Source organism: Amphibalanus amphitrite, unplaced genomic scaffold, assembly GCF_019059575.1.
Source record: "Amphibalanus amphitrite isolate SeventyFive unplaced genomic scaffold, NRLGWU_Aamphi_draft 000294F_arrow, whole genome shotgun sequence".
Lineage (NCBI taxonomy): Eukaryota > Metazoa > Arthropoda > Thecostraca > Balanomorpha > Balanidae > Amphibalanus > Amphibalanus amphitrite.
Window position 1 is genome coordinate 286,573 of NW_024881789.1, and position 20,248 is coordinate 306,820.

At 47.1% G+C, this 20,248-nt stretch overlaps 1 protein-coding gene across 13 annotated transcripts in view; it reads left to right on the plus strand.

Moving 5' to 3' along the window:
- LOC122387676 (calcium-dependent secretion activator-like) overlaps window positions 1-20,248 on the plus strand; it is a 79,195-nt gene that overhangs the window by 16,254 nt on the left and 42,693 nt on the right. For all 13 annotated transcript variants that reach the window (XM_043378068.1, XM_043378076.1, XM_043378065.1 and 10 more), the window contains exons 5-7: window positions 6,021-6,196; window positions 6,442-6,521; window positions 13,737-13,888. In XM_043378068.1, coding sequence (XP_043234003.1) covers window positions 6,021-6,196; window positions 6,442-6,521; window positions 13,737-13,888 — 408 coding nt within the window. The remainder of the gene's footprint in view (window positions 1-6,020; window positions 6,197-6,441; window positions 6,522-13,736; window positions 13,889-20,248) is intronic.

A 20,248-nucleotide genomic window follows, 5' to 3' on the forward strand; every position in this document is an offset into this window, starting at 1 on the left:
CGAAAATGGCATGGAATAAGAGCTATCCATCGGTGTCGAAAAGCCACTCTTCCGTGTTTCGGAGCGGGTAAATGTGGCATAAGATCAGAGAGAGAGGCCGCGTAATCTGCAGGTTACAGGGCTCGCCTCGGCCGCCCACACCGCTTAGCTTCCGTGAACTGGTCTTTGTCGCTCGACCTTTGTCGTAGGCTGTCCATTAACCGATGACAAAGTGTCCCTGTTACCATGCGCAGCGAGGTTTGGTCAGCAATGTGTGCAAAAGAGCACAACGCTCGTACACGTATGCGCTCCAAGTAAAATTGTTGCCGACTGCCTCACGCATTTGACCGGGACAATGTGGCGTAGCGAAGAGAGACGCGCAATGAGCCGTGGATACTGCAGGCAGGTGTCTTGCATACCATCGGTTCTCCCGACATACGGCGCCCTCTTCTGTCTTCTGTGACCTATGATAGAGGACATGGGAACAGGCCGACTCAGCCAGTACCCCCACTCCCCCGCCCGACCAGGGCACCGCCGCGCTGGACGGAGGAGCGGTGAGCCGCCCGAGGCGGTGCGCTGATGAGCCCCTCCCCTCTCCTCCCTCCCCTCCCCTCCACTCCCTCCCTCCGCCGACCGGTCGATGGTCCGAGTCCTGCGGGGACGACGACACGGTAGGTACAGGCGACCGATGGACTCGGCATTGCGGAACGGAGGACCTTCACAGTACACAGAGACTGGCGGACCCTCACAATTCGGAGCCCTGGAGCTTACAGTACCGAGTGGCGGCCCTTTCAGTAAGACCAGCGGATCCCCAATTTGTATCGACGGACCCTCACCGCATTGAATGGCGAACCCGTATGAAGTGAAGGACCCTCTCCTTGCCTCTCCTTGTAGTCGGCTATAGACAGAGCAGTATAAGGCCTTCATCGTGCGAAACGGCGGGCCATTTCAGGCTCCTCCAGCACGGAGCAGCGAAACCTCACAGCATACAGAGTCGGCGAACCACCAAACGGATCTGGGACTACCCTTCAGCACTGACGTCACTCGAGCTCTGAGACGGCCACTAAAGCACACCTCACTCCAAGAATGGGGACGTGCGTCACCACCTTTCCATCAAACGCCCGAAACCATACAGCGGACGGCAACGCAGGGGAACAATGGCAGAACGTCTTCTGGCCCTGTAATCCAGCTCACAGTGCCTGAGGCTGGAATGCTGAAATTACATATGGCCGCCCATTCTCAGAGAACGTTTTAGGCTGAGACAAACGCAGAAATCCGACTCCTATATGAAGAGTCGGGAGAACGGTATTTTAATTAATGATCCCACTTTACACAGCGTTCATTTCGCGTAGCTAATTCCAACACAGGTGTGGATGCTAAAACGTTATGATATGCGCGCTATGCCAGTCAGCTTATTGTCTGAACTCGGGAACATTTTGGGTGCGTTGGAATAATTGTAGTGCAAGTTAATTATAGGCGGTAAGAATCCGAAGGCCTGGGTGTTCACTGTTCCTGCAATTTTTCTTCGCCAATTTATGCTAAGATGTAGGTATTTGATGATTGTCCATTCTTTCTTTTCGGAATCTGATAGACGCAGTTTTAGAAGCCAACACGAAAGATAATACGAATGGTATGTATTGGAATACAATATTTAAAAATGCAACTTCTTTCTTTTTCTTTTACTTAATTTTAGTGGATAAAGTAATTATTAATTACTTTATCCACTAATAGCGACGTGTCTGACTGCATCCTTTCCTCTCAATAGCAACAAAATTAGACGGAAGATAAACTTTACTGACCACTTCCTTGGTCGCAGTGGCACCTGCCGCTCGGAGTCCAAACTGTGGGTCGCCCGGCGGCCCTGTGTCGTTTGTGTGCTGCTGCAATTATTTGGCCGGCTCCGCTGGCTCGTAAAGAGAGGTCCCTCGGCTGGCCGGCCGGTTGGCTCTCTCATTTATATCAGGAAGATAGAGATTGGAGGAGCCGTCCGGACCTCGGGGAGACAAAGCCGCCAGACTGCTGCGTTTCAAACGAACAAAAGGATTAAAGGAGGCGAAAGAACTGGAGACATCGTGAAATGAATCTGCGCCAAATCCCCGGGGAAGATATGAAGGAAAATTGTTTTTTACAGATGGTGATTTAAAGGGACCCTCCCACCTTCAAAAAAGTTAATGAATTGGCATGAAAGTGACGTCGCTCGGTTCAGAAAGAGCGAAAACGAATATCTACCAAATTTCATCGAAAAATATTCACTGGTTTTCAAGATATAAGACTTTAACGATTGTTTACTTTTTGGGATCTCCGCTGTTCCTAGCGACTTTATTTGAAAGTGCGGCATTTGTTGCGCGCAAAGCAGCATATACCACCGCGTGCTACAAAACGTTTTAGTCAAACATTTAAAAATCGTTAGATATCTGCGCTGACGTCACACATTCAGAGGGGTATTCCTAAGCATTAGCCCCTCTGAATCAAAATGCTGCAATTTTGAAATTCAATATTTCCGATTTAAGGCATTTCTCGATGTTGTGAGTGCCGAAACCGGTAATTGTGAGCCAGGGACCCCATTTTGGCTATCTCAACTCAAATCTAATGTTAAGGTGGGAGGGTCCCTTTAAACATCGTTGTTTTTCACTTATGTTAATTCATTGGTGTAGTACACACACCGACTTGCTTACGACCACATTATACTTACGGTATCATAGTGTGTTACCACAATCTTTTTACTACTTTGATCCCTATGGCCCATTCTTCTTTCTATTCATCAGTGTGACTTCTCTTTTATCTATTCAGCTTTGTGACCCGCTTCGCTCTCCTCAGTAGTGCGATACAATAATTTATTCCGTCTTCTTTCTTCAGCGCTTTGACTCTTCCGCTCTCCACTAACTCCCTTCACTCCTCTTCCTGGCACAGCCAATGCGGTGCAGCCATCCTCCCACGAGCCGCTCGACTCCACCCTCCTTCCTCTCTCCGGCAATGCTGCTCCGCCCTCAGTCTGACCCTGAGTCTCCCCCTCCTCTCCCCCTTTCTCCCCATGAGACCGGCCGACCAATAGCGCCTGTCCAAGGTCGACCGAGGCGGATCAGTGGCGACTGGGGGGCGGGGTCGGTGGGGGGGGGGGGTGGAGGTGCTCCCCCGGGTTAAGAAGGGCCGGTGACGGCGGCAGTGCGACGTTCCAGCAGTGACGGTCGGACCCACTGACACAACGGGCTGCACGGTGTTTTGACTGGGGATGTTATTATGTACTGTCGCAGACTGGCGAAACACGACTTTGGTGACGTGATGACGGACAGTGCCTATGAGCTATGTTTTGGTACCTACCAGTATAGCGCCTTTTGGGGCGACTAACGGAGCGAGCGAGCGGGTGAGTCTTGCACGTGCGAAATTTCGAGGGGGTACCTCCAACTGACTTGTGCAGGGCACCCTACTGACTGGTCTCTAGCGATGTGCCAAATTTGGGCACAATCGGCCCAGCCGTTCTCGAGATCTGGAAGCGGCACCCTGCACGTGCGCACGTGCAAAATGGGTCCCAACTGACTTGTGCACGGCACCCTAGTAACCGGTCCCTAACTGTGTACCAAATTTGAGCGCAATCGGTCGAGCCGTTCTCGAGATCTGGAAACGACCCCTGCACGTGCGCACGTGCAGCGGCACCCCAACTCTGGCACATGGATATGCAGTGCCTAGTGGGTGCCTACCTACATGCCAACTTTCAGCGCAATCGGCCAAGTAGTTACCGAAATATTGCAACAATTACAAAAGTGACACCTCTTCGTTTTGCACGTGGCACGTGCATAAGGGGTCACCCACATGCATCGGGAATAGTCCAATACTTGGTAGAAGGAATGAAGCTACCCTACAAAAATTACCGCATGTAAATCGGTCAAGTGGTTGCTGAGATATAAGCCTCGCAAAAGCGTCCGCACGGCCGGCCGGCCGGCCGGCCGGCCGCTCATACTCAGAAATTTCCGTTATTCTACGTAAGACTCCGCTCGCTTCGCTCGCTCCGTAATCAGGAACGCTCAACTCATCTTTATACCAAGTCCTGCAGAGCTGAGAGGGGGGTCAGTATTTATGGCCAACAATTTGAGCTAGTTCAAAAGCGATGCTGCATAATTCATATTTTGTTAATAGCCATTCGGTAGCTTATGGTGGTTTTATTACCCATTGAAATGGCTTCGCCGCTATTGCGCCACATCGCGCTAATGCTGAAGAAGGCAGCAATGTTTAATCGGATCCACCATGCATAGTGCATGAAATTGCATACCATGCCATGCATACTTCTGGAATTAAGTCTCGTGAAATACGCGGCTCTCCACCCGGATCACGTTTATTTCATCCTCACTTCACGTGGGATCACGTGAAAGGTCAGACGTTATTGACAGGCCCGTGGGCGAGGGGCGATAACATTCGAGCTCATTCCAGAACCATTGGAACAGCTACCTACTGAAGTGTGACCCGGAGGGTGCACGGTGGATTGTTTTGCGTCGTCTAGAGGTAATGTAGTAGGTTGGAAGATGAATTATTGAACGTTTTACGCGGTTCGTGATATCAGAATCCGTCGAACATGCGTCTCTGACAGCCATGAAATATAGGATGAGAGAGAGAGAGAGAGAGAGAGAGAGAGAGAGAGAGAGAGAGAGAGAGAGAGAGAGAGAGAGAGAGAGAGAGAGAGAGAGAGAGAAAGAGGAAGAGAAAGAGAGAGAGAGGGAGAGGGAGAGAGAAGAGAGAGAGAGAGAGACGAGAGAGGGGGGAGAGAGAGAAGGAGAGAGGAGTCAGATAAGACGGAGAAGGGCGGCCTGGGAATGTCTGCAGCAGCGTCGGTGGAAATAGCGGTCGTTTCGCGACCAGTCATGTCTGAATACGGACCGAGCCATTCGTCTTCCTCCGGGGGCGTTCCATCAATAAACCCAAGGACGCGGGGCAGAGCCCCAGAGACGGGGACGCGGTCCGTTTGATCCTCTAAATCAGACCTCCCGCTGCGGTCTTCCACACGGAACGTTCGTATCTTGCGACTTGCAATAGGGATATGTTTAATTGTGCCATCGGTTTGTAGCTCTGCTAAATTGAGATGTTATTTTATTCTTTGTAAGTTGTAATAGGTAGCTTTGATTGTTTTTTTTTTTTCACCATTTCCGCTAAGGTATAATTTTCCACAATAATAAGTCGGTGTGTGCTTATGTAATAGCGTTCCCTCTATCGGCCACACCTAAATCATAACGTCGACTCTACACGACAATAGTGGGATCATGTCTGAGCGGGGACTAGTTTGAAGTGACTTGGGCACTAGCGTAGACATACTCTGCGTCTCACGTCTGTCTATTATGGACTCTAACGTGGACCGTATAGTATGCACGCCTGCATGACTATCAGCGACCCAGTTAGCCGGGCGGTGCCATGAGTAGTGCGGCCTGGCTGGACGGTATCGACCGCTCGGAATACGCCACCGGTATACTGCCGGGCCGTGGAGACCCCATCTGGGGGAGGAGGGCAGAGGGGGTGGTGGAGGTGGGGTCCCCCCCTCGACGGTGTTACTATGCGCGTCACGGTAATATACTCGCAGACTGCCGTCGCCACAGGCGGCAGCCGAGTGTCCAACGTGGACTGCGTGAAATATGTCTTCATCACCAACGCAGGCTTTGTGTCGCGCGGCGCAGTAGGTCACCAGCGGCTGAAATGTTGCAATCAAGGGGCAGTGACAAGATTGAAGAGCTGATATCTGAAAACGTGCTGAAGATGATCACAGGTCCAATAAATGCATACTCGCTATAAAAATGGACATAATGCGTGATCGGCAGAAAGCTGGAAGCAATATTTTTATATACTAAATTCTGACGATTCGTGTATCAATTCAAATTCCGCTTTGAACGCTATTAATACGAAATTTGTTTTTCTGCGCACCTATCCACCCCTGTCTTTCAGCAGTTTTCTACGACTCACCTTTTTCCGTCCCTGTCTTTCGGCAGAGATTTGTGCCACTGACCTTTCCTGTCTTTCAACAGACTTTTCTGCGACTGACCATCTCCCTCCCTGTTTTTCGGCAGAGTTTTCTGCGTGGAGAGCTGCAGATAGTTGCCGACGAGGCGTTCCAGAATGCCATCCACAGCTTCACGGAGGCGGTACTGCGCTCGGAGCGTCTGGCCAGGATGGTCCAGTCGGGCGCCTGCTCACAGCACGACCTCAAGGAGATCTTCAAGAACATGATTGAGAAACGCGTCAGGTGAGACAGCCAGCTTGGATCGGATTTTCAACGACTTGCGATCACTAAGATTTCCTTTCTCGAACGTTTTATATTTGTATTGTTGTTAGAACGACATTCACCTATGGGCGAAAAAGCGGCAACTGGAATTCATCTTATTAAATTATTGAGCAATCAGCTAAGTCACCCCAGCATTCGAGCATTTTTCACCTATAGCTGCCGTGTCATTCACACCGTGCATTACCGGCGCAATCCTCTCTGCTCAGGTGTTTGCCGGAGATCGATGGCCTCAGTAAGGAGACGGTGCTCACATCCTGGATGGCCAAATTCGACTGCATCCTCAAAGGTAAACGGCCCGTTCGGGTACATCCACTGTCGGTGTTCCCGCATTGCTCATATCGATTGCTTTACACCAGGCGATACGGCCGTACTCAGCGAGAAACTTTGGCACATGACATTGTTCTAAACTTACGTCATTGGAAGGATGTTCACGAAATATAAGACACAGCTTGTGGCTTTGTGGTTTGATGTGTTTGACCAGTCGATTCAAGGTGTTTTCTAATCCAATATCTAAAGCTGCTTTGTTCAAAGCTGTTTGCTATGTACTCATGATCTGCGCTGAGGACCAGAATCCACTTACCCACAATTTACAGCACCTGTTGTGTCATAAAATGCCAGCCCTTTGCTGTTTCGTATTGATCGTTCCATCTTGCACCCTACAGGGTGTCCCAGAATTACCCGGACATTGTTAATTAGCGTATAAAATAAGGCAAACATGATTGCGCTTTTTTCTTTTTATTGTCCTATATAGTCAACTTAGGGTGGCTGTGAAGTAGCACATGCAATAGATGCGCTTGTTACAAGATCAGCCAACAATGATTGAAAATGCCAGCCATTGCTGGTCTCAGTTGTTTTACGGCTCTCCCGAAACTGGGTGAAGGCCTGTTTTCTTTGACCTGTTGCCGGAGGATAATACGATCATATAAGATAAACTTAACATCAAAGTGTTCCCAGGTCATAAGGCATTATCCCCCAAAACAAAAATTGCTGCCTACACCACTTTTGCCGCGTTTTTTGCATCTGAAGTGGAGAAGCTCCATGACTGAACATGGCAGGACCTGGCTTCCAACAGATTTGGTTTCCAAAACAAACCCGTTCATGGCCATTTGGCTTACGGCATCCAGTTTTTTTACTGGTAGAATATTACCGCAGTAGTACTCTGTGCTAACGGTTGTCTTTGGGTCATCATATCAAGCCCAATGAGTGCACGGTGGCTCAAAATGTCTCACAATTTGATTTTCGACGGGTGCCTGGCCGTCTCTGCTGTTGGGGCGTTGTAGCCATCTGACGTTCACACACGCCTTTTCGGGCGGTTCAAATGACAGAATACCTTCGTTAGACCACAAAGTGTGCTTCAATTTAATTTTTTGTTGTATATATTATATTTTTGGGATAAATTGTAGTGATTTTCTCTGCTTTTCCCGTAGTTTTCGCATATTTTTCAGGCGAGGGACCCCAAATTCCAAAATTTTGCGAAGATAGTGGTGGAAAGTAGACTGATGTTCTTTAGATAATCCTGATCTATCGTTTAGCTAGTTTTTAGCTAGATCAGTGACGTTTGTTGTCCATGACAAGCAACCACCCGTTTGACAACTGGTGCATGGCCCTTTTTGGCCGAGCCCAAGCTTGTCAATCAGGTTTACCTCTTGCTCTCTCTGGCTTCGTTAGCTGATATAATTGCGCTTTGCTGAATCCTAACTGCTTGCAGATGAGCTGCTGAAGCTCTCCAGCAAAAACCATGCCGAAAGTCCGTTTACAAAGTTGAAAACGGGAGTTGATTCACCATGGTTGCCTATTAGTGGCTTAAGCTGAAAACGGAAAAGTAGTACTCTTACTTGACTCTGGATAATACTTGACTCGAGTCGTTACCGGTCACCAAAAGCACACAGTCCCCAAGCTCGATAGCTAAGGGATATCTTATAAAAGTATGATGCTTGTATATCATTAGAATCGAGCGCAATCGTACTTTTAGCCAGAAAATAAATGTCTGGGTAATTCTGGGACACCCTGTATGTGCACTGCCATGCAGACTGCAGTCGTCCATCTATGTCCACAATAAATCATAATGAGTCGGGGCAGGGTTGTATACGACTCAATCAATAGCAATCAATTCAATCACGACAAATTTGGGAAACCAATCAAATCAATCAAGTCAGAGCAGTTTTCGGGAATTGATTCAATCGACTCAAACGCGACAATGAAAGGAATCAATCAACTCAATCAAACGACTCAAACCAAGATATACATTAGGTTTTTTGCCCCACCAACTTGGAAAAGTGTCCATAGCAGTCTGGTGTACCTACCTACCTACCTACAGAAGAAACAAAAATATTGTCATTTAAAATTATAAATTGCCATGCCATTCAAAGTTTCTATGTAATAAGGAAGGATACCTAATGATGGACAGGTGGATCATGATATTGAGGTTCAATGGGTAGAATTGGAGCAGAAGTTTCATTTAATGGGTGCAAAATAACCCAGTAGTTGACTTCAACAAACGCCCCTTAACCCAAATCACCACCTTTTACCTAAAAGTTGTCAATTTAATTTTGGCCATATTCCAGCTAAGTCATCAGGCCATCTGCAATTGAGTCGGGTCGCTTGCCTAAGGACTGGAAGAGGGCAAATGTAACACCCATCTTCAAAAAGGGGAACCGATCAGATCCACTGAACTACCGACCTGTTAGTTTGACCTCAGTGCCCTGTAAGATCATGGAGAAGCTGATTAGGCAGAAGATTGTTAACCATCTTGAGACAAACGACCTGCTTAGCCAACAGCAGCATGGTTTTCGGTCAAACAAATCATGCCTGACTCAAATGTTGGAGTACCTTTATGATGTTGAGAATGCTATTGATGAGGGGGAATGCGTGGATACCCTGTACCTTGACTGCCGCAAGGCATTTGACACTGTCCCACACCAGCACCTCATTGCTAAGGTACGAAGAATGGGCTTGGACGGACAAATTCTGCACTGGATAACAGACTTCTTGATTGGACGTGAGCAGAGGGTGGCAGTGCAAGGTTGCCACTCAGGATGGAGAGAGGTTTGGAGTGGAGTGCCACAGGGTAGTGTCCTGGGCCCAACCCTATTTCTGATCTACATTGACGATCTCCTGGAGGGCCTCCAGTCACGTGGGAAACTTTTTGCAGACGATGCCAAAGTTTACCGAAGGATAAGAAGCCCTGATGACCAGATTGTCCTCCAGGAAGATATTGACAGGCTGCAACAGTGGACCAAGAAATGGCTGCTTACCTTCAATGAAGACAAATGCAAGGTGATGCATTTTGGGACAAAAAATCCACTGTACACCTACTCAATGGGGGACACCACTCTTACCTCAACCATTAAAGAAAAGGACCTGGGAATCACAATAACGCCAGACCTCAAAGTATCAGAGCAGGTTACGAGAGCGGCAGCTGCAGCGAACTCCATGCTGGGAAGAGTGAAGAGGACATTCACCTTCATGGACAAGGAAATGTTCCTGCCAATTTACAGAACACTGATACGCCCTCACATGGAATATGCCATCCAAGCTTGGTCCCCGTTTCTCCAAAAGGATGTCAACAGGTTGGAAAGGATCCAAAGGAGAGCGACAAAACTCGTACCTGAACTCGCCAATCTCCCTTACCAAGATCGTTTAGACCAACTGAAACTGACATCACTGGCAGATCGAAGGGTTAGAGGGGACATGATTGAAGTCTACAAGCTGGTCCATGGACATGACAAGGTGAATGCTGGAGAAGAGTTTTTGAAACTAGAGACCAGTACAAACAGGGAAAGGACACGCGGACATGCTCTCAGACTGCAAAAGCCAAGGCATCGGCTGCACAGACGCAATCAATTTTTCTCCTCAAGAGTTGTGGACCAGTGGAACCAACTGCCTGAACATGTGGTACTGAGTCCAAGCATCAACGCATTCAAGAACAGATATGACCGTCATATGACACTGAGAAGAGGCAGCATCCTATGAGCATCCGCTCCCTATGCCTCTTTCCTATCTACTATGGTGAGCATCTACTATGGTGAGCACCCCATGTAAAGCCCCCGTCTGTCTCTTATGTGAGTTATGCGGAGCTCTTCTGAATTGAACCCTGAACATAATGAACCTAGCTAGGTTACATGCCACACTGACACCATATTGATATGGAAGTGTTGAAAATGTGCTATAAATTTGACAACTTCATTGGGTATGCTTTATGAAGACAGCAGGAAAGCAGGTAGGTACCTACTTACCTGCCTAGATGTGTCACTGGCTACCAACAGTACCAACGAAGGTAGATAGGTTATATGTGAAGAATTCAAAACATTTTATTGCAATACAATTTGAAACTGTTAGGACTGGGGGATAGGGATGAGCATTAAAAATATATTTAAAAGGAAATGGAAAGGACAGGGACTCTGGAACCACAGGATAAGTTAAGGACAAAGGAAGAAGAACAAGGAAAATTAAATGCCGTTGGTGGACCAGTGTTGCCAGGTCGAGTGATGCCAATACCTCCAGAAAATGTTGTAAAAACCTCTAGAAACCTCTGTTCCATTGCCGCTGATTATAAAGTATATATACCTACCTCCATACCTACCTCCGTATCACAAACCGTGGCGCCGTTTCAAAGCACGCTGCCATCCGCTGCTAGCGCGTGATGACATCATCAAGCCCATTGCTCCAACACTACCAAAGGGTCTGTTCCAGTCGCACTTCCTAACACCTCTAAACTCCTCCAAGATTGCTTCCCTGTTCCAGTGTCAGCTCTAGCCCCTACAAATCAAAGGAGGGCCCTGCTCCAACCTCCTCTATCTTGCCCTTGGAGGAGTTTAGATGTGTTAGGAAGTGGGACTGGAACAGACCCAAAGTGTGACGTCAGCGCGCTGGCAGCAGCTGGCAGTGGGCTTGGAAACACCCGGTTGTATCCCCAATCAAGATAATTCACTCATCCTTCGCATGCCTTTGCATTTGTCTACATAACATAACTTGGTGGACTTGGTGCCCACCGTGGGCACGGTTTGCATAGCCTTGGTGCCCACGGTATATCGAGAACTTTTAGCTGCAGCCGGCGGCCAGAGCCTCAATAGTGAACAAGCCAAAAGTAGGCTTATCGTTTCCATCAATCTGTAAAAAAAGTGTGTTTAAGCATGCAATACTTAAAGATAATAACATGAAATTAAGTACCTAAATAGTTCTCAAGAGACCTTGATGCTAATTGTCTTTTCTGGGATTTTCAGATTACCTCTAGAAAACCCTCTAGAATCCGGCATTTTTCAAAAACCTCCAGGAGCCCCGAAACGCTCCCCTAAAACCTCTAGATCTGGAGGTTTACCTCTAGACCTGGCAACACTGTGGTGGACTGCGAAAAAAACAAAGAAAACGTTTTGCCAAGAAATATGCTAAGCTTTTATAAATCCTTATTCTTCGTCTTTTGATTTTTTGGTAAGATGACGTCATTGATTATCATGTAGTATGGTAGATCATCATAAAATAAATCGGTTGTACAACACCAATTTCGTTTTAATTATTATTTCGATTGAAATAAAACCACTTAATAATATTCGGTAAAATATTTTAAGGAAAATGAAATATATTAAATATGTTATGCCTAGGCTCTCAGGAGAAAAGGATCAACAAACGTTCTGCTGCAAATTAAACAATGCAGCAAATTAGCTATTAATGTAAACGTAATTAGCGAGACGAAAACGGCGCTTTTGTTTCAGTTATTTTTGTAGGGGTTTCAGATATTTCATTATAGAGTTCAGTGAGATATTTATAGAGTTCAGTGGGTTGTTTCTGAGGAGATGTGGAGATGTGAATTAGTAATTAATCACACTTTATTAGTATATAGGGCCTTGCACTTTATCATCTGGATTAAAAAAAAAATCCTGCTGAGTGCAGAAAGGTAGGTAGGTGCATCGCCAGGTTCTATCACAGGATTGGAGCAGTTATTGCAGTTGAAAGTCAAAGTTGGCTGTTCATGTTTAGGCCCTGTTCTTTATTTGGCCATCTACTCCATATTGCAGTTGTGATGACAAGCAGTTTTCAGTGTAGTTTTGTGATCTTTGATGTCATCAATTGGTGTCATTATTTTTCGTCAACTAAAACTTATTTCAACTTTCCATTCAATCGACTCAATCATACGAGTCACTCTAATTTTCGGGAATCAAATCAGTCAACCAGTCGCTAAAGTCAAACGAGTCAGTCAACCAGTCATCTCGAAAAGTCAATCGACTCAATCCAATCAACTCAAAATACGCGCTGAATCAAATCAATCAATTCAATCGACTTGATTGGTATACAACCCTGAGTCGGGGACGTGACAGGGACGGATGGCCGAATGAACGCCCCTCCTCCCCTCAGCTCCCCTCCCCCTCCGCTTCCCTCCCCTCCCCTCCCCTCCCCTCCCCCCCCCCCCTCCACTGACTGGCCCGAGACAGAGTGGGAACGGCGCCTGCCGATGGCCTCCGCTAAGGGAATGGTGCGAAGGTCAGCACCTGGATGTAATGGCTACGTGGCTACCATCATCTTACCTTCGTTTAACTGTCTGACCAGTACCCCGTGCCCATTGCCATGCCATGGGCTCCAAGCTGAGCACTGCGCCATACGCAAATCGATTACCACTAACCCGTAATGGGTGATGAATGAGAGGATGTGACCTGTGTTTCAAAGGTCGAGCGATGTACTGTAGCACGCCGATCCTATGCACAGAGCAATCTACATATAGATTGACACTGAGGAGCTGGCCCGTGCTTGGGTTACTGGTGTTTCCCCTTGTCAGTAACCACAAATGGAATAGTGTTCTTCGTCCATGCGGTCATTGGTTTATTTCCGATCCATGTATGTATATACGTACGTGGAGCCATTTGCACTTGTTTGTTGGTATTTTCTTGGCACCATAGTGAGGCTTAGAGAAACAAGTCAGAAAATCATTTTGCATTTCGCTCTGCCGTTTATAATCTGCCTAGTCCTTCTGCACACAGAAAAATATTAACACCGTTAGCGGTGTAATTGCACAGTACATATCTGAGCACTTGAGGAAAGTTAATTTAGTCCATTCCCCGCTTAAATTACTCGCGCTTCTAAATGAACACCAGGAAGAAGGTAATAGAACACTGTTAGGAGGGTTGGGTGTTTTGCTACATGTAGTAAAACACCCAACCCTCCTAACAGTGTTCTATTACCTTCTTCCTGGTGTTCATTTAGAAGCGCGAGTAATTTAAGCGGGGAAGGGACTAAATTAACTTTCCTCAAGTGCTCAGATATGTACTGTGCAATTACACCGCTAACGGTGTTAATATTTTTCTGTGTGTGGGCTAGTATGTTTGAATGTCATCCATGACTAATGCGATGAAATTAGGAAGGAAAGGACAGCTAAATACTATCAGCCAACAGTGAACAAAAGCATTTACATGAATACAGACAATAAGCCGACGTCAAGACGGAAAACCCTTTAGATAAAATCTGAGCGTTCGAATTTGTGTACCGAAGGGTTTTCATTTGTTTCTGTGTGCAGTTCCGGGAGACGAGGAACAGCGGAAGCCGTCCCGACTGCAGAACGCCGCCAACTCCGAGCTGATCCTGAGCAAGGAGCAGCTTTACGACATCTTCCAGAACATCCTCGGCGTGAAAAAGTTCGAGCACCAGCTCCTGTACAACGCACTGCAGGTGAGCACGGGAGAGGGCACTGGTGCTGATAGGGGAGTTTGATGAATAATTCAAATCGTCAGTACAAAATGACGAAATTAGCTAAAAGACAGCTCACTGATGGGCACGGCTCATACATTGCCTATATCATGTGACTGCGGTGTTTTTAGTGTCCTTCCGGTGACCTCTCAATTCATAAGGAAGACCATGATATGGGGAGGCTTCAATGAATTTTTCATTAATTCCGAAGGATTGTTCGATAAATTCAGGTCTGTCGGCCGATTGTAGCACTTAGCTTGAGATACGACCGAAGGGCGAAACCAAGACGTTGCATTATAAAAGCAACAAAAAAGATGACTGGTAAATCATGATACGGCGTTTCAGCGGCTTGTAGCATCATAAAATGCCAGCTCGGGTGCAATTTTATTTTCGACATCTGTTTTTTTGGTCATAGTTTGTCAGCCTCGATGGTAATATTGCAACACAAGTGATATGACGCAAGTTATGATGATGTAATGTCAGCCAGAAAGTACCTTATACAACATACAGGGTGGGGCAGCATAATCGGGAATAAATATCAAACGGGATTATTTGGTCATGAATTTAAAAATATAGCTCCAAGCACTATTTTAACAACATCCCATCAATCGGTCACCTTTTACCTATCCCTCATCCTATTTGACCGCCCTTCGCGTCGATGACCTTCTCAAGGCGGGTCCAAAAGCACGCGCATGCACGTGCAGCCTCCTGCTTGTCCATGATCGCCCATCAGCTTCGTATCCTTGCACTGAAGACCGTTTTTACTGATGATAAGTTGTTCATTAAACTTCTACCAAAAAACGCTCCATATAAAGAATTTGGTCGGATTTAAATCGGCGGAGTTGAAGGACCAGAAGTTTTTGGTTCATCTCAGGTGGAGGTGCCCTACACAATAACATGTCGTCCTCACTGCAGTACCAGCACGGACAGAGTCCTCGTAAGACGTGATCTGGACCGTCAGTGATCCTCTCTTCCGACGACTCCACGTGAGTCTGCCAGAGTGTGGATGTATTTACCAGAGGTGCTCGTTTTATCCGGGCTCGATGAAGTAGGGTGCACCACGTGCACCTCCCTTGAAGACCACCCATAGGTCCATCACCTCAACAGGATGTTTACTTTGCATGACCGCTGCAATATTCTCGATACAATCCCCTATATGGCATGCCATTCTTTTTTATCGTATTCCAGTCGGTGATAAGATTTTTGGTCGCTGAAGTTTTGAACATTGTTTCTTTTTAATATGCTCAAGAGCTTCTTCCTTATATTCAAGTGAGTCATCTTGTATGTCCTCTGCTAAGAGTTATTTTACGACGATTACGTTAACTTTTTGTCCTAAGTATCCCCACACAATCCTTATCGTCCGTGATAACACGTTGACCTGTCCAGCAACCTTTACGTGGAATGGCATTGTTTTAAACAAAATGTTCTTGTTTTACTCGTTTAACATTAGTGTCTATGGGCGCGCGCAAAGCACTTGGAGCACCGTCGAACTATTTTGCTGCTCTTTTCCAGGAAGTTGCATGCTCATGGATGTAGTCATGTCAGATGATGCACAACTTTTGGGCGTTTCATTGCCATGATATAATTTATCAAAATAATGCCATGCCTACTCATGACCAGAGCCCAAAAAGCATTCCCGATTATGCTGCCCCACCCTGTACATTCACGATAAGTCTTATCTCAGCTGCCCCTAGTTTAGCCGGGCTGTCTGTTTTTGTGCATCAGCGGACATGTCTACAGGCTCCCGCGGCTGAAAACAATGCAATGTTATTGGTTCAATTGGAGCACTCAGACAGATGTGTCTGGGGTAAATCTGGGACTCAGCTGGAGTGGCGCCTGTCTGAGTGTCGTCATGGTTCGGGGAGTTACTGTGAGACCCTCAGTGGCCACTGAACTGACCAGGGGAGGGGGTGGACCTCTCGGAACGAACAGCTCAGCACCCAGTGGGTTACTGATTACCTGGACAGTGCCGGAGCCACTGCCGCCCACCCTGCTGCCCGCCCGAGTCGTAAATTCGGGTCTCTGCCGCCTCCAGCGTCCGTCCCATGTGTACCATCCAGACCTCTGTTCCGTCCTTCCGGGCTCTTCCTACCACTACGAGATTGTCTCCCATCCTTACCTGCCTTTCTCCGTAGCTCCGGCTCCTGACAGCCTAATTCCACCCATCTCACCTGAGCACCGCCTTTCAGAGATCACGCAGTAGCCGCCCCTGCACCGTATCAAGCCTGACCTTCTCTCGGAACCATCCAGGAGTTCCCCATCCCCGTGTGGCGTCGCAGCGCCTTCCAAAAATGTACCAACCAGCCCTGATCTGACCTGGTTCAGTTCGGTCCGGCTTCGTTCGGCTCGGCTCGGCTGTGCCCAAGTTGGCGGTACTTGACCGGGAAAATGGCCTGACGCCCGGATATTGGTCGGACACAAAAGCGGCAAGGCATCGCTTGTCAGAGAATATGTCCAGAAACTGTCGGGCTAAGATATGTCAGTCGTTGTTTAGAGAAAGCCCAGATAGCTATTGTGTAATGGCAAGCGTTTTTGTCCGGGGCCTGTGTGGTGTGAAGTCCCAACAAAGCATCTCAGACAAATTGTCTCGCCTGGCCTCTGATCGTTGTCTAATCAATCAAAATGTCAATGGGTCTTGACATTTAACTTCTGGTACATAAATGTTCTGAAGTATTTGATCTGCTTCTTTAAAAAGCGTGACTTGCCTGGTAAAATTCACTGATAACATCCCTGAAACTATAGGTGTGAAGGAGCGCTCGGTTTGTCCTTGTCATGGATGAAATCCATTTCCATGAATTGCATGGATTAAATCAATATCTCATCCATATCCTTTTCATACCGTCATAATTTTATTTTGCATTTGTCAATATTCACGGAACTTGTGGCGTACAATTTTCTAGAAACATTCATTAGTTTATCATTTATTAGTCCGATATTTTAAGAATCACATCAGTTTGGGTGATATGTGTTAAAGGGACCCTCCCACCTTAACATTAGTTTTGAGTTGAGATAGCCAAGTTTGCGGCCAGGCTCAGAAACCACCATTTATCCTGGTCGCAACCCCCCGCAGCTTTATGGTGTTCAAGAAATTTCTTCCCTTTACTTGCAGGGTGGGACCAGCGTGGTCCCTATCTCTTAACCATTACGGGAATCTGATGACGTCATCAGGCTTTCGAACGTCCGTTAAATGTTTGACTAAAACGTTTTGTAGCACGCGGTGGTATATGCTGCTTTGCGCGCAACAAATGCCGCACTTTCAAATAAAGTCGCTAGGAACAGCGGAGATCCCAAAAAGTAAACAAAAGTAAAAGTCTAATATCTTGAAAACCGGTGAATATTTTTCGATGAAATTTGGTAGATATTCGTTTTTGCTCTTTCTGAACCGAGTGACATCACTTTCATGCCATTTTGAAGGTGGGAGGGTCCCTTTAAATAATTAAAATATATTGTAAAATGATATTGAAATATATCTTCAAATCGTTCCGGAATCCCTCCTTCCAATGCGTTTATCCCATTTCAGGGATAATTTTGTACGGGCACCACCACCTATTTGAAAACAGATGAGTTTGCGTGTTAGCGCCACATTAAGCTCATGCAATCATCATTTCGGGACTAGCCGTTCCCAGAGCGTCGTTTCGCCCCCGAGAATGGCGTAATACTAGCCACTCTAGCTCCGATCTCGAGAATGTTGTAATACTGGCCACTCCTGTTCCAATCTCGTTCATACGGCCCTCTCTCTGGCGTCGCTCTTCACATTAGCAGTAATGGTCTGGGAAGCTGTCCAGGGTCTGGCGGACAGCCGATGGTCTGGGGGCTGTTGAGAACCTGTTAGACAGTCGATGAATGGTCTGGGAAATGGTCTGTGTCTGTCTGACAGCCAATGATTAGCGGAGCTGTCTGAGTCTCCACTGTCCTGTCTAGGACCTTAATCTTTGGAAAGCTGACGCCTGGCAGTGGTCATGGGGGCTGTTATGTGTCTTGGGTACCTGATGATCAATGCAACTGTCTGCCGGCCTGACTGCCGGCCAATAGACTGCCGAAGAGTCGTTCGTGGTCTGCTGAAGTCGATGGAATTTAATATCTCTGGGAAGTTACCTTCATCTCTGACATCGGCGTCCCCTCCGTGCACGGTGTCGAAGCTGAATAATCTATGCTCAGGAACCATCGGACACGGGCACCCACGCCCCATTTGGCCACTGACCAGCGTAATTAGCTGCGTGCTGGTCCCAGCCACGATTGGTGTCCATCTGAGAGCGATTGGTGCTGTAGACAAGGGCAATTAGATGTCTCATCGCCACATGCGCTGATGTGGGACTGTGATCGTCACATTTATTTCATTGATATCCTAGCGACCGTTGTCTGATGGTCATTTTGGAAATGGTTATGTGTTTCCACACACTTAACAAAGCGTCATGTGTTATAAGCCTGTTATTTTTATTGTTTGTAAGCCATTAATTTCCACGTTTCTTTTCACAGTAGTCATTGCCCACTCCACTTTGTTGTAAAATAACTACATTTTAGAAACAACAGGACAAGCAGAGACTAATGTGCGGATCAGCACACGATGGAACTTGGAAACTACTTTTTTATTTTTAGGCATTGTCCTTTGGGAATTGTCTCGGGCGGGCCGGTCTGTTCCGGTTGGCGGCGGGCCCGTTTGTTATGGTCTCTGAGAGAGCCTCTGTTTTATGCTGCGTCCTAAATGGCCCGGAAACGGCTCAGGAAGTTGGCATCGGCGAGAGATGTTTGCTCACTTGGCCTTGGTTCAGAGCTCCGGGCGGTGCTGGCCTGCGACGCTTTCCGCTGAGAGCTGAGCTATGATGGCTCGCGGCTCCCTGGCTCGGATATTCAGACGGGGCTGGCTCGCGGGTTTGTGGCTCAGATTGCTGGTCGGTGTTGACTCGTACTGGCTGACCCGGGGCTGCTGATCTAGGCTCTCGGACCACCTCCTCGGTACCGTCATACTCTATAACTATGCCAAACTCAAAGGCAGGACACGGGGCTACTGATCTCAGCGATGCGTCCTTCAGCTGATCCCATCCGTCGCCATCGGCTGCCAACTCAGCAAGCTTGTTGGAAGCGGTCGCAATTTTCATCCACCATATTTGCTTTTATTGGCAACATTTTTTTTACAAGAAAACAAAAGTCGAAGACGTGCTATTATTTAGGTGCGCGATGAAATATTTATGCATTAAAGATGCACCGTTAGCAGTTATCCTCGGATAGTTACTGGAGTACGATGGCCTGCGATAGCAAGCTATCTGCTATGTGTTTCTTAGTTGGCGTCTCTTTACCATTCATGCTCAGAATAGATAAAATATAAATTGAAAATATTGATATAATCTTGCTCTGTTGTTAAGCGCAACATTTTAGGAAGAGCACCACATCTGCAGAATCCGGCTCGTGTCAGTGCATGTTTGAGCCCGACAGACCATTCCTTTAACCCGCGCACCGACGGGGGGGGCGGATATCCGCCCCCCCCCTGAGGTTTTTCGCGAATAGCGGGAAAACCGCGGCGCGTAGCGCCGCGAAATTTGGTATGACTATTCCCTTATCAATTTTACACATGGTGTGCAAGTTTGAACCTCCTACCTTTCAAGGTCAGGTCACCAGGTCACTTTGAATGACCCAACCTCAAGTCACTTTTTTGCAACTTTGTCACCGTGCCAGAGCTACAGTAGATGTCGGAGGCCTTTGAAAGTCGCAGGATGTTATTAGGTCATTAGTAGCTACAATTTGTATATCTCGGAATTTTGATATCGGTGACCTAAGGTCAGGTCAATTTCGCGACCTCCCCATTATAAGTCAATGGGGGAAAAATCAACTCCCTGTTTTTACCACTAAAACGGGTCGGAATGGCCCCATATACCATACATGACTTCATATACGATCAACCTTCACTACCTTGAGGTCTGTTTTGCTGTTGGGCAGCTGTGAGGTCATGTGACGTCATCAAAGGTCACCAAAGGTTTTTGGCCAATAACTCCGTACAGGAAAAAGATACAGACGCGTGGATGGTCTCATTGTGTTCAGCTCGTCAAGACGCATCGAATGATATACATGATGACCTCGAGGTCACGTGACCTGAGGTCAACCTTTGACCTTGACCTTTCGAGGTCAACATATATATCATTCGATGCGGATTGACGAGAGGATCACGATGATGCCCTTAGTTTGTTCCTATCTTGACTAATTCGAAAGTTATTCGAGAAAAACTCTCTCCATATTTAGCGCCGCCATTTTGACTTTTTCGACCCCTGTGACGTCATCTTTGACCTGACCTGAAAATGACCTTTGTAAAAATTGTAGATCTTGACCATGCGTATCCGATGCCGTTTACCG